Genomic DNA, 15,247 nt, shown 5'->3' on the forward strand with positions numbered 1-15,247 from the left:
AGGGAGTCAAATCTTCAAGGTGGGATGCTGGGAGTTAAAAACCCTGGACATCCCAGATCCCAGTTTCCTGGTTCCTTGCAAACCTTTGCTTCCAGCACATCCACAGCCTGTTCTGTTTTTTCTTCTGTTTTTTGAAGAATTTGTTTGGAAACTCTGGAATTTGCTGCAAAACAGGAATTCTAGTTTCTAGTCAGCTCTAATGAATAAAATATATACTTTCCTGATATTACTGTTTCAAGCAAGCTATTGCTGTCCTTACTGCAAGAATGTTAGGAATCTGCAAGTGGGAGAAAGTGGACTACACAGTTGTTAACTGGAAAGGAGGAGTCCATGAGATAACTGAATTCAGAAGTGGTCCTTGTATGAGAACTCCTGATATAGTACAACTCATGAGAATCATGATGTTAAATAAAAATTCTAACTATTGGCCATCACATTGCCTACTACAGATTGCGTGTCAAATTTTTCATTCAGTTACTAAAGTGCAGCCCCCTCTGAAATCAGTGGATATCCACAAGGATTTGAGGATAGCAGTTGACCATAGCTGTCCCTTTATGTTGATATAGTTCAATAAATAACTTTAAGAGCTTATGTATTTTCTGACTCTTTGGTGAATTTCTTTTTAATACAAAAGCATTCCCGTCTTTTAAGAATCCAATAACGATGACTCAATTGTCCTGTCCCATGTCTGCAACACTGATTATTTACTTGGAACATTCATTTTCTTGAAATCCAATAAAGTTTTCTCAACATGTTTCTTAGTTATTCCTTCAAAGGTGGCAGTACTGCACATTACTATGAAGACTTTAGAGTAGAGTTCAAGAAATGTACTGTAAAGGCTATGCTACCAGCAATGTAAAAGTCTGCAGTCTGATAACACCTACTTCAAGAATAACAGTTTTGATGGTATTTTATATAACCATAAAAGGATAGAAATTAGAGTTTGAACAGATCTAATAGCTCTAATCTTTTCTCCTGCCAGTTCAGATTTGTTCCTTAGAGCATAATTTCTACTATTTTAATCAGTCCAGTGTTAAATGTACAAAACAATTAGACTTGCAGTTTGCTGTGAGAGAACTTTCCACAGTTTATTAAATTTCTTTTGAACTTCATCTCATTATTTCTAGTTATAGTCTCTTGTTCCAATTTTTATCCTACCTTGGTTGAAAAGCCTTCACTTTTCTATAGATTATTATGTTCTACATTAGGTGCCATGAAGTCACTAATTTTTGAATCTGTCCATTTAAATTAGTTGCCACAGCCTTCTAGTAGTTTTTGTTGCTTTTCTATGAACTTTTTCCACATAGTCGGTATCTTTCTGGGAATTAAACATCCATACTTCTTTTGCAATAAAGGCCATCTATACCATTTCTGTATATTGAAGATTAGCTTTTTTTGACTCTGTGATAATCACTGATCTGAACATGCTAGGCTTTGTTCATGAATGTGGCAAGCGAGTAGTAGTGAAATAGTTTGAATCAAACTGGAAAAGTTTCATGGTTTAATCAAGAATTGGTGAATGATATGGGAAAAAGGACAAAAGTTTCTTCTACCAATATTTCCTGGCTGAGCAAAAATAGAAAGTAGCCTGTAACCCTCAAAAAAATCCCACTATCATGTGATTTCCAGCTTACCCAAAATATTTAGATAACTATTATAACTTCTGGATAGCTTTGTAACTTCCACCAGTATTGGGGACTATGAACAAGAACCATGTTGGAGACTGCCAATGGGTTTTCTGGGACTGGATGCGGCGAGTCTTCACTGGCTCAGATAATATCAAGGGCTAGGTTTGTAAAAAATCTGAAGTAATTTTGACTGTGCATTATGTGTAACATGTCTATACTTGTCCCAAAAATATCACCTATTTCCATGACTCATGGAACTGAGAATGAAATCTGGACACCTTTACTGAATATTATGTTTAATCAGTGGTAGTTTTGTGCTCATATTTTTTGTCACCCTCCCGCCTTATTCAAGTACCTGGACATAGGCTAGTCATTATTGAAAATGCACCACATATTATGGTGTGGGCACCCAATATCAAAGATGTATTCTAGTTTCTTCCCATTGTACCCTACAACCCAGCACCAAATTCAATCAGAAATATCAGGAATTCTCAGATTTTAATTAATTGCAATGAATCATATTAAAAACACCACCGTTTTCTGTGTGAAGTCTGAAGTCATGACATTTATCCCCATCTCTGCTCTCCTTTCTTCCCCCCTCCCAATCCTTTCTATTCTAGAGAGCAGATAAGTTGTAATTTGTGGTAGCACTGAGAAGTCCTCTTGCAGCTTCCTCTTTTGAGTGTGTTTTTGATTGTGAGGTAGTTATTAAGATATGGGGAGGAAGTTGGAGTTTTTATTGAAAAACTAACAGATGATGAGAAATCAAAATGAATTTGCTATACAGGCAGTCCCCGACTTACGTGGATCCGACTTATGTCGGATCCGCAGTTACGAACGCGGCTTTTCTCGCCCCGGAGGACACGGACTGCGGGACCTCACGGTCCCACCGCCCGTGTACTCCGGGGCGAGAAAAGCTGCTCCGCGTCTCCCTCGTCTGCAGACCAGGAAGCCGCGGAGCAAAGCCGCGGAGGAGCTCGGGCAGCCGGGCAGCCCAGGCGTGCCTGGGCTGTCTCGCCACCGGCTTCCCCCACGGCTTTGCAAAGCCGTGGGAGAAGCCGGCAGCGAGACAGCCCAGGCAGGCCTGGGCTGCCCCGCAGCCCCAGCCACCCCGCGGCTTTGCAAAGCCGCTGGGGAAGCCGGCGGCGGGACAGCTCCAAGGCTTTGCTCCCTGTCTCTCTGCAGACCAGGGAGACGGGGAGCAAAGCCGCGGAGCACGCCTGCAGGGGGACAGCTCAAGTGCGCCCGGGCTGTCCCGCTGCGGGCGTGCTCCAAGGCTTTGCTCCCCGTCTCCCTGGTCTGACAAGAAGACCAGGGAGATGGGGAGCAAAGCCTCGGAGCACGCCAGCAGTGGGACAGCGCGGCGCGCCTGGACTCTCCCACTGCCCGCGTGCTCTGCGGCTTTGCTCCGTGTCTCCCAGGTCAGCAGACCAGGGAGACGGAGCAAAGCTGTGGAGGACTTGGGCGTCCCCACCCCCGTCTCCCTGGTCTGCTGGGATGAGGTATACCTGGGTGGTCGACAAATACCTTTGATGTCGCCACCCGCGCGTCCAGACTATCGCGCTGAGCCGACAAACAGCTGATCAGCTGTTTGTCGGCTCAGTGCGGCAGCCATGTAAATTTAAATGAAGCGGTGATTATTTAAATCGCCGCTTCATTTTACTATGTCTGGTAGCCTAATCTACATGCCTCTGGCGACAGAGGCATGTAGTCTAGACGTACCCTCAGTCTGCAGACTGAATACAAAGTTTAAAACAAATAACATCCTCAGTTTTCATACATCACATGGATGACATACTAATTTGGAAAAAGTTGTACTTGTTATGCAGGAGAAGCACTATGACAGTTAAAAGTGTGTCTCTGAGGCTACGTCTAGTCTGCAAGCCTCTTTCGAAACAGGCTTTTCAAAAAAGCCTCTTTCAAAAAGGAGTGTCTAGACTACAACCAGTACTTGCAAAAAAGCAACCACTTTTTCGAAGGAGAGCTCCCAGGCTGGATGCTCTCTTTCAAAAAAGCACAGTTTGTATTACATAGAGCCTTTTTTCGAAAGAGCACTTTTGAAAAAAGAAGCTATTCCTCGTAAAACAATATTTTCTGCGGTTGAAAAAACTGCCGCGTTCTTTCGATTTACTTTCGAAAGAACTCGGCAGCAGTCTAGACACAGGGGAAGTTTTTTTGAAAAAAGGCCACTTAAAAAAAAACAACCCTGTAATCTAGACATACCCTTACAGTGCAGAACTGTTCCCTTCTCTTGTCTGTGAGAATATCAGGATGTAAACAGTTTAAGAGACAACTGACATGAGAGCAATTTTGTACATGAGAACCCTTCAACTTCACATTGAATGGGGAATTATTTAAGAATTGTTTATCCCAAGTTTCCTGTTCCCAAATGGAGGACAAGCTGAGGACAATTAATATTTGTGTTAATCATTAGCCATATTTATTTATTAAGTTAATTTGCAGGTTCTCCAGAGTCTTGTGTCCCTGAAGAGGGCCAAGAATTGGCCCCAGATCAGATGTACTGATTCTCTACATAACAGCAAATGACACTGAGTTTTTAATCCAGACTGTATGATCACAATGAGGTTGTTTGAATGAATTCTGAAGGAAGTTCAGAGTGACTGCAATTGTTGCTATTAATACTATTGCTTCTGAGAGTCCCATGGAATCCCAAAGCTGACTGCAGATTTTGTGCCACTGCAAAGCTCTATGCCACTGCAACTGCTCAGTATTCAAAGAGGTGCCGGCCATATAAAGCTTTGCAAAATTGGTTCCCTTTTCCCTAGGGACAGTGCCTCCCTGACACCCATGGAGGTGGAGGAGATTTCTTTCTGGATTGGAGAAGGAGGTAAGGAGAAGAGTGAAAACAATTGACTATTCCAAAGACTCTCTCACAGAGTTGGTGCTGCTGTCAACATGAAATGTAATCCCAGCAGTTATGGAGAGAGAGACACTATCTCTACACAGCAGTGTTATTTCGGAATAACTGATGTTATTTCAAAATAACACAGTCCATGTCTACACTACTAGCAGTTATTTTGACCTAATGTCAAAATAATGTTGAGCTGGAGGACTTCTTACTCGGACTCCTGTAACCCTCATTGTGCGAGGAGCAAGGGAAGTTGGAGGAAGAGTGCTCTTTCTTGGATTTCCTGCAGTGTAGACAACTCCAAAAGTCAAAATAAGCTATTTTGACTTAAACTACGCAATTGATGTAGATCAAGTTGCGTAGCTTATTTAGGCTTTAGCCCTGCTGTGTAGACATGCCCTCAGAGAGAAGGAAGCCCCACGCTGATGGTGGCAGGAGCTCCCCTCTGACCTGAACTATGATGACTGGCATTGAGAGAGATCCCTCTCATTTCCTACCCCTTGGCACCATACAAACTGGGAAAATGTGTCTTTCTTGCTCATACAGGATTCCACAGACAGTCCGAGGGCTTTTGTAATTTTCAGTCTTTCCACTGCTCCAGAATGAAAGGAAGTGATGGAACAGGAACGCCACGTGGTGCTGCTCTAAAAGGCAAGGAACTAATTGAAATGAGCTCTTGGGACAGCCAGCTGTCAGTTCTCTTCGCCAAGATCCAGCCACACAATGGGAGACTGTTCCACTTTCACTTTATATAACAGGCCAACCCAGTCTCTGAACAGGTCAGTCCATTGAGTAGCTACCACAAGCAGACTTCTAGCACTTAAAGAGCTCCGATAGCCAGATTTCTCCCTAAGTCAGTAATGAACTAATTTTTCAGAATGATGTTATGCAGCAGTTTCCATTTCAAGTGCCAACTGCAAGGAGAGTTGAAATCAAAATCCTGATCACTTGCGATAGTTGAAGATCTTAAGATTCTTTTGGCTAGAGCAGAGACCTTAGACCTCATATCCTGGTTTCCTGTCTGCCTGAAATTTCTTGTCTATCCATGTCTCTTATACTGTACTCCTCTATGGTAGATGAGTACCTGAATCTTGGGTCAGCTGCCGCTGGATAAAGGGTTCTCTCTTCCTTCCCTAAATTCCTGTTTTGAATGGCTGTGAAGTTGCCAGCTAAGTCACTGTAGGCCAGTGGTGAAGGTTGAGAGGATTATCATTCGATCCAGGCCTGCATTACACACTTGTTACATTTTGAAACAAGCATCTTCATGCTTTCTCTTACGCTGCCCTTCTTTCCTGGAAGCATCTCAAAAGTTACTTTCTCCTGCTACTTCAAACTCCTCTTTGCCATGATTTCTGCAAAAACGTGACAGTGGTTAATCTGCTTGATGAGGATAGTTGAGGCCATTGCCAATCATGCTGACCAACATTGGCTCTTTGTTTCTTTGCATTCCTCTGTCAGTCTATATTCAGAGGTCTCTTGTTTTATATGCCATTTGTAAACTGTCTAGGGCAGAAGCCATCTTCTTCTGTGTTCGTACAGCACTAAACACAAAGGGGTCATAGCTCCTACCTGAGGCTCCTAGGCACCACTGCAATTCAAAGAGTAAATAATAGGGCTGTTAAGCCATTAAAAGAATTAATCGCAATTAATTGCCCGATTAAAAAAATTAATCGTGTGATTAATCGCACTGTAAAACAATAATAAGAATACTAGCTATTTAAATATTTTGGGATGTTTTTTACATCTTCTAATATAGTGATTTCAATTACAACACAGAATACAAAGTGTATAGTGCTCACTTTATATTTATTTTTTATTACAAACATTTACACTGTAAAAAAAGCACTTCAGTTCACCACACTGAAGAATTGTAGTGCAAATTCTATCATGAAAGCAGAATGTAAATTCTTCTATATAATCAATATATTTGTGTCCTGTTCCAGAGTCCTTTTTTAGCTCAGCCCCAGCTGCGGGCAGCACAGGGCCGGAGGGGAGTAGACTCTGCCGTGGGCAGTGCAAAGTTTGGGAGGGCTCAGCCCCCAACTGCTGGTGGCATAGGGCTCCGGGGTGGGGGTCAGCCCCCAAGCTCAGGGGAGGGGTCAGACCCTGGGGGTGGGAGTAGACCCCAACCATAGGCAGTGTAGAGTTCAGGAGGGGGGATTCAGCCCCCAAATCAGATGTGGGGGGAGGGTCAGTCCCAGCCCCAGGAGGCAAAGAGAGGGTGGCTTGGGTGAGCCGGGGCGGGGGAGGGCAGGGGAGGGTGAAGGCAGTTTGGGCAAGCCCTCTCCCCCAGCTGTTTTATTTTTAAAAATATGCTCACCTGGGAGGGGAGAGGGATAGGTGTCAGGATCTTTACTTTTCTTGTTTACTTCTCCCCTGGAGCTGGAACCACAGCTTCAGTTTCCCCCTCTCCTTTCTGGCTGCTTTGTTTTCCTGTGCGCCCTCTGGTGGCGGTTTGCATTACTGTGCCTTACCAGAGATGGTTTCTGAAGCAGCTCATGCTGATTTGCTGACCTCTGCGATTAACATGAGTTAATTTTTTAACGCGTTAATTCTGCCCTATGTTAATCGCAGGTGTTAACGCCCACTAATTGAGAGCTCTAGTAAATAATAAAGCAATACTGGTGCTCTTCAGATTAGAAAGGCACTGCATAAGTGAAAGAAATCACCACTAATGAAATACTTTACTAACTAGGAATCCCCATAATTTCTATCTAGAAGGAGAAAATTATATACAAGAGACATTGCTATAGCAACTCCCTATCTCCTTCCAAGGCATCTGTCTCTGGCATGACAGCAACAAGTCATCAGATAGGGAAGATTCAGCTGAAGATCATAAGATGATGAAATTCACTTTGACTGTCATATTTTCCTACTCTGGAATGCATAAAATTGCATTTGGTAGGCAAAAGAAAAATTGTTCTGTGTTCTCAGAACTTCTAATGACTGCCTATGAAGTAAAATGTACCTTTAGCCCATATACAAGCCATGGGGAGGGATGAAAAAGGAAACAGTATTTACTTAATTAAACAGAATAAACTTTGCAAGCCTTTAAAATCAATGCAATTCTGCTTACTTGATTCAAGGTGAAAGGAAAGACCATAAATATCTGTCCTTTAGACTCTGAGAGGAATACATCAGAATGGTGAATAATTCCAGAAGTACTCAAGAAAACTTCTCCACGAAAAGCTGATTTATTCATTCACAGTGTTCCTATATCTATTTCTAAACACAGCTTCCTTTGGCCTAATAGGGTATTTGGACCCTCAAATTGAAGACAATCTGTAAAATAAGAGAGAGAGAGAGAGAGAGCTTCCCTTCCTTCTCCCTTCAATACAATGTGTGTAAAAGAAACTTAGACAAGAATAAACTTAAACCAGGCCCTGAGAGGAATTTAGGAATAATTTCCATTGCAACCACTGGAATTGCTCAAGGAAGAGATGAGCCCACCATTGTACCAACACAATCCCAGCGCCACCAACACACATCACCTTAATTGTTCACTGGTCACTTCTCCTCCCTGACATTAGAAGCAGGTTCTCTATTGTCCAGTGTGGGAATGCCACATCAGACTCAGCACCTCCCTACACCTTTGTCAGAAACAACCAACAACCAACCACCTAAGTTGTGGGCTGAGCTTGAGATCAGGCCCAATGACACTCCATATCTATTAAGTAATAAAAACAAACTTACTTTGTGGATCCTTTGCCTTTGGTCTTCCTCCTCTTTCCCTTCTTATTGGCTTCCCTCCATTCCTTCCACAGCATCTCAACGCATCTTTTCCTCTGCTTTGCAATATCTGTTGGTCCTCAGACTAACTTCTAGTGTGTCATGCTGAAGAGAAAGCTCCGCCATTAAAAGTACAATGTCTGCATTGTACTGATATATTAACAGCAGTGTTCCCTGCAAGCTGTGCTTTTGGGTGGCCACCCATGAGAGATTCAAATGCTACTCAACTGATTAGCAGAGTGCACTCAGCTGGCAGGAAGAGTTGCTACTGGTAGCGCATGGATGCACTGCTTTGGTACACATAATAAAATGTACGGATTAGTAGGAATAGTGATTAACAGGTATTAGGTTCTCTCTCTTTTCTTCCCCTTTAAAACATGTCATTCTTCTCCTCAACCATTCGTTCAACTTCACATCACCATGTCTCACTTTCCATGTCCTGGGTTACAGGCAGTGACAAGCCTGTAGACTTCCTTCAAATCAGGCCACAGAATGGGTAGTGAGGGCCATTGTGGTCACCAAGAGGGAAAAATGATCTAAGTGGGGGATGTAGCAGTTATATGAAAACATGAAAGGGAAAGAAATTTTAGTTAACCAAAAATCTGCTACAAGATTCTTTAACCCAGATTGGTTGGTTAAGTTGTATGCATCCCCAATGGTAATTGGAAAACAGGGAAAAGTTCTTGTAAGTTGCTACTCTAAAATGTAATCTTTCTTTACGACTTGCACTACATATCTCTATAGTGGAACCTGCTTTCACTGCTACACAAGCTGCCCAGACCTGAAGTAAGTGGATGCTACAGACTGTCATATTACCTCTCTGAAGCAAGTGGCTGAAGAGGGGTGAGGAATGGGTGGAGCCAGTGCAATGGTGGTAATGGTGGAGCTGACCTGGCAAAGTACTCCCAGCCAGGCCCGTGGCTAAGGGGAGACAAAGGAGGCAACTGCCCCAGGGCTCAGTGATTTAGAAGGACCTGGGTTGGAAGGAGTGGACAGAGCCCCAAGTGGATGCAAGGTCGTGCATGCGCTGCGTGCTTGGGGTGGAGGCCGCGCATGCGCTGCGCGCCCGGGAGTGGGGCCCTCTTAGGCGCAGGGCCCGATTTGGGGGAATCAGGGAAATTGGCCTAAAGCTGGCCCTGGGTGGATGGAGCCTCAGATCCTTTAAATTGCCACCAGCGCTGAAGGGCTGGCTACAGGAGGTTAGGCCCCAAACCCTGTCCCTCCCACCAAGGCCCTGCTCCTTCTGGGGGCCCAGAACTGGCCCTGATCCATCTTGCCCAGGGCCCAGCAAAGTTTGTTGGCTGCCCAGCTACCTCCCTGGAACAAGAACAGACCAGGAAGAGAACTGTGGTTCCTAGGGTCACCGCTCCTTTCCTGGAATGCTGCTGGACTAAACACCTTCAATCCCTTTCTGTGAGCAGTGACCTCATGTGCTACTGGCCCCAAATGGAAAGAATCAAAAACTCCACTTGCACTTTTATTTTTTAGTGAAAACTTGCTATATTCAATACAGCTACATAGCTGCCCTTGAAGGAAACTGAAATAGCCATGCTATATCCTGTCCATGAGAGTGCTGGGACATTAATTCTATTACTTCAATAAATATTCTTGAAATATTTAGTGTTTTCCCCCAAAACTCTTCTTCCTCATCAGCTCTTAGTATTCTGTTACAGCTCCCAATGGCAACAAATCCAGGCTATAAAAACAGAGACAGACTCTGAGACATTTAAATACCAAATATTTCATCTTGTTGTGTATTTACTGCAATGCTGAAATGAAAAACTCAATAGGGTTATCCCCAGGTACACAAATTATTTCTTCTTAATTTTCACTGTTCAGATGTTAATGTTACTTAATCTTAAAAAATGAGATGTATTTTTCCTAGGTATCGAGAACTAGATCTAATGCAAACTGAAGCAAATGAAAAGACCCTCTGTGATAGAGCTGCTTTTGGATCAGGCCCCTAGTGGCTGAATTAACAATATTGTTCCTAAAACATTCTCCAAGTCAATTTAAGAAATCATTCAGAATGACAGCAAGAAACAAGACAACCTTTTGATTGTTGCAATTTTGCCTCTTCGCATGAAATAAACACATATTGGGGATGTTATTACCAGGAGAGCGGGTAGATATGTGTTGGTGCCTGAGAGCAAATGTTAGGCCACAGAAATGTCATAGGCATGGACTCTTCCTACGTGTATAACTAGACAGATGATTATCTTTCAGCACCTTTTCTTTGAAGGCTTTATCATAATCTATTGTGAAATCCTGTACTGGGTATAAATTCTGCACTCCACGACAATTGTATTAATTTCATCTTCTACATTCATTGCCAGGACTTCATAACATTGCTAAGAGAAGGGCACAGGTATTGAAGAATAGTTTGGTTGGATAATTTCTTTCTCTGTAATGAACAGGAACATATTTCAGAAGCAGAATAGTGACTCACACTGCAGAAAAGCTCAGAGCTGTCAGTCCAGACATTAGTGGGTTGAACCATCCTTCTCCACGGGGATTTGAACATAAGTCTTCAGCATAAATAAAATGTAAAAGTCATATTTTTTAAAAAAACAAAAATACATTTGTAGGATAATGGCAGGGCTGCAGCCTTTGAAAATGAGAACACTGGAGAAAGATTATTACCAGACTAGAAGACAGATTGCTACTTAAGATGTAAATTTGCTTTCATTTTGAGAATCTCTTCAAAAATCAGTAAGAAATTTAATGTTTTCTTGAAATGCAGAAACCTTGGAACCTTGGATGTCAAACTTTCTAAAGTGCACAGGAAGAAAAGGTTATTGTCCTGAATTGCAGATCTACAGTTGGTATTTCTATATTATGCAGGGTACCCCCAAAAAGATAATGGTAAAGCAGCTGCTGCTTCACAGTAACCTAGATCATAGGTTCAGCTAACCCCTCTCCTTTCCCACTTTATTTTCCTTGTTTCTCTACACTATTCCCTTCCTTTTTTCATTTACCATGTCCTTGTTTCTCCTGCACTTTAGGGCTATGTCTACACTACGAGTTTTTGCCGGAAGAGGCAATGCAAATGAAGTGCTGATTAGCATTTTGTTGTGCTTCATTTGCATAATCTACTCCGATCCGTTTTTGTGCAAAAGGTTTTTGTGCAAAAACATGCAACATGCATGTGTCTGTTTGGTGCAAAAACCCCTTTTTTGTGCAAGATCCTTATGCCTCTCCGGGTAGTGTAGATATAGCCCTAAAGTGCATCTTCCCCCTAGCCCTGTCCTTCCCTTTGGTCTGTATTCTGATCTTTTTATATCGGTTCTTGCTTTCTTCCCTTCTATTCCTCCCCTATTTTCTCTTTATTCTGTTTTCATGACTTCCTCTTATTTTCTTTTCCTTCTCTCTTTCACTCATCCCTCTTCACTTTCCTATCCCATGAGTGCTGATCTGTGCTCCAATATGATGGAACAACAAAAGTTAGGTCAGTCAGCACTGAGGTATAGTGTGTGTGTGTGTGTGTGTGTGTGTGTGTGTGTGCACGCGTGCACGCCAAATCTGATTACAAGGGAGCAGATAGCCTGTGCGGTCCTCTGGGCAAGACAGGGGGAAGGCCTGGCTTCATGCGCTGGAAGAGGTGGGACCTCAGGCGGAAGGGGTGGGGCCCAAACAGCCAGCCCTCCACACTACCCAGCCTTCAGAGGTGCACAGAGTGCAGGGTGGCACTCTGGTGGCAATTTAAAGGGCCCGAGTCTCTGGCTGCTGTCTCTGCCGCAGTAGCAGCAGTGGCAGCCAAGAGCCCTAGGTCTCTTTGAATCACAGGGCTTTGGGGCAACTGCCCCTCTCTCACTCCATCGTCGGCAGGCCTGCCTGATCCTGTATGCATGAGCTGAGAGGCAACTGACTGCTTTACCGCTTCCCTCTACACTCCCACCCCATCAGTGGGCCTGCCTGATCCTGTATTCACAGAAGTCAACATAATTACTCCTGTTATTTGTGCTGCTGTGATGGTACTTGCTATAGAACATTGATTCTCCACTGTTGTGCACAAGGGGTATCACTGACAACTGTGCAAAATGCTGTAAAACCAATTCCCAACCAGCGTGATAGGCTGTTACAGCCACTTTGCGCAGGTGTTGGCTGCAGAGATGGCTCTGTGGGCTGCAGTGTGGCTTTTAGAAGCAGCCCAGGCATCTGGGAGCCCCCCAGTTCTCAGAGAATGTGCCTGCTGCCCCTATGGAGGTGTGGAATAGGCAGCTCTGGATGCCGGTTGGGGAGGTGCTAGTGCTTCACCCCTTTTGCACCTTCTCTGAGGTGGCCAGTGAACCAAGATGTAGAAGCAGACAGTTGCCTCTGTGCCCAGGGGAGCACAGGGATGTTGATTTTGGTTGGACCCTGTGTAGGGAGACTGAAGGGAGACTTCATTCGCCTTTGCTCACTTGCATATGGGCCAGTCACAATCAGGCTTTACATGGTCTTAAATGCCTTGCTTCCTGAGCCTTGCAACAACAACATGGTAACTGGCTCATGCCTGCACATGCTTCATATCCTGGAATTAGACACAGTGAACTTGTTTTAATACATTGACAGATCTTTGATTTGGGCAGGTGTTCCCAGGCTGATGCGCTCTCTTTCTCCCTATCACCTCATTTAGGAACATGTACCACTGCACTTGCCCTATTTCAACAGTGTGTTCAAACTTGCTTTCATTCTGTCTTTTCCTTAGCCGTGCTGCGATTTCATTTCACTTTTTAAAAAAAGGGTGATAATATTTGAACTTTTAAGCATTTCCTGTGTGCTCCTCATAACAAAGCAAGTGTCCGTGGTTTATAAGAAGAAAAGGATACTTATGATCAAACCCATACCATATTCTGAATAGCCATGCGCTCTCAGCCTTGGTCGTGTTCTTATCCGCAGTAGCTGCTCTCTACAAAATAAATGCATATGTAAAATCAAAAGAGTTTTTAAAACATAAATAAAACAAAGTTTTGATATTAAAAATACTTGTCAAACCAAGTTACATTTACTTGCAATTTTTTTTATTAATCCCCCTCCCCCATCCCTCTTTGGCCCAGATTTCATCTCAGTATGTGAATCTGTTCATGGGCAAATTAGATCATCAGCACATTTCTCCTTGCTGCACCGGTACTCGGGTGGAATAATTCAGCATTTACTTTTATTAATGATTCCAATTTTATTAAGCAGCTGAGAAGCACTATATTCTGAGATCAATAAAAATGATATTTCTGTTAAATTGCTGTAGTGGGATTACAGAAGTTTACTCCTGCCAAGCTCAGATGGTATTTGTTTATGGCTTACAAAAAAGGTCATTCCAAAGGGAGCATAATATTCCAATAATTATGATACTAGTTTCCTTTCTATTTTCCCTCTTTGCTTGAAAAGAAAAATAAACAAAAATGTACACAAACCCCACACCACTCCTGTGGATAGTTTTCAGTATTTTCCTGCACTGATTCCAAATATTGTTCTCCATTCTGCAAGCTGGTGTTAGCCGGGATCTACATGGGCACAGGTGTCTGCCTCTCACAGAAGAGGCTGCAGGATCATACCCAGAGTCTGGAATTATATATTTTTAACTAGATGGCTAATTAGTTATCCTCTGAGCATTATATGAAAAATTACATAAGCATTAACCACAGGACAGAACAGAAATGGGAATGAACATTCCAAATAGCACGCTCCATTAGAGTTTTATTCCTTTTTGGCTTTAAGTTTGAGATATATAATTTTTTTTTTGTTAAAAAAACCCCACCTTCATTCTCCATGGAATGCTCAATGGGAACATTTTACATTCTGCACTTTTCAGTTTAATTTGTCTTGTTTTAAGCTAATCATACAAACATTCTTGTATGTATGATGCATGTAAGGCTCACTCTAATAGGGCTGCACAGTGCTAAGACTTGATTCAAACCCCACTGAAGTCCACAGAAATCTTTACATTGGTTGAATTGGGCTTTGGATAAAACCCTGTGGCCTTGTCTAGACTGGCAAGTTTTTCCGCAAAATCATCTGCTTTTGCGGAAAAACTTGCCAGCTGTCTACACTGGCCACTTGAATTTCCGCAAGAACACTGACGATCTCATGAAAGATCGTCAGTGTTCTTGAGGAAATACTATGCTGCTCCCGTTTGTTCAAAAGCCCTCTTGCGCAAATCATTTGCGCAAGAGGGCCAGTGTGGACAGCACAGTACTGTTTTGCGCAAAAAAGCCCCGATGGCTAAAATGGCGATCGGGGCTTTTTTGCGCAAAAGCGCGTTTAGATTGGCACGGATGCTTTTCCGCAAAAAGTGCTTTTGTGGAAAAGCGTCCATGCCAATTTAGATGCTCTTTTCCAAAAATGCTTTTAACGGAAAACGTTTCCATTAAAAGCATTTCCGGAAAATCATGCCAGTGTAGACGTAGCCTGTAAGTACAGTGACTGTACATCCTTTTTGGCTGTGACAGATCCCTTTTTAAGCCCTGTCCTGCCTGTCCCAACTTTTTTGGTAAAACTGATCACTTGGCAAGAGCAAATAGAACAAATGTCAAGGGTGAGTGGAAATGCAGGGAAGTGGTAGAGCTTGGAGAACAGCTATGTCAGCTCCAGACTTGCAAGGCTACGTCTAGACTACAGGCTTCTTGTGCAAGAAGCTTTTTTCAGAAGAGATCTTCTGAAAAAACTTCTTGCGAAAGAGAGCGTCCACACTGCAAAAGTACATCGAAAAAGCGATGCGCTTTTTCGAAAGATAGCATCCAGACTGCCTGGACGCTATCTCGCATGTAAGCAGTGATTGCTATGGACAGAAAGGCCACTAGGGCACCTGTGCCTTTTCCTCTTCCCTCTTCTTCCAAAAAACCTCCCTCTTCCCTGTCCACACGCGCCTTTTTCCAAAAGAGCTTTTTTGCAAAAAGGCTTCTTCTTCGTAGAATGAGGATTACCCAATGCGCAAAAAGCCCTCTAATCTTTCAATTTACTGTTGAAAGGAAGCACTTGCAGTATGGACATAACTCTGTAGTGTAGACATGGCTTTGAACAGGAGACAGGCAGGGAATGGGCA

At 43.2% G+C, this 15,247-nt stretch overlaps 1 protein-coding gene across 1 annotated transcript in view; it reads right to left on the reverse strand.

The window, feature by feature from the left end:
• The window catches only part of SLC9A9 (solute carrier family 9 member A9), a 408,350-nt gene that overhangs the window by 80,526 nt on the left and 312,577 nt on the right, over positions 1-15,247 (reverse strand). Inside the window, exon 14 of the mRNA XM_075937666.1 lies at positions 13,038-13,117. Within this exon, the coding sequence (XP_075793781.1) occupies positions 13,038-13,117 (80 nt within the window). The remainder of the gene's footprint in view (positions 1-13,037; positions 13,118-15,247) is intronic.

Source organism: Pelodiscus sinensis, chromosome 10 (assembly GCF_049634645.1).
Source record: "Pelodiscus sinensis isolate JC-2024 chromosome 10, ASM4963464v1, whole genome shotgun sequence".
Taxonomy (NCBI): Eukaryota; Metazoa; Chordata; order Testudines; family Trionychidae; genus Pelodiscus; species Pelodiscus sinensis.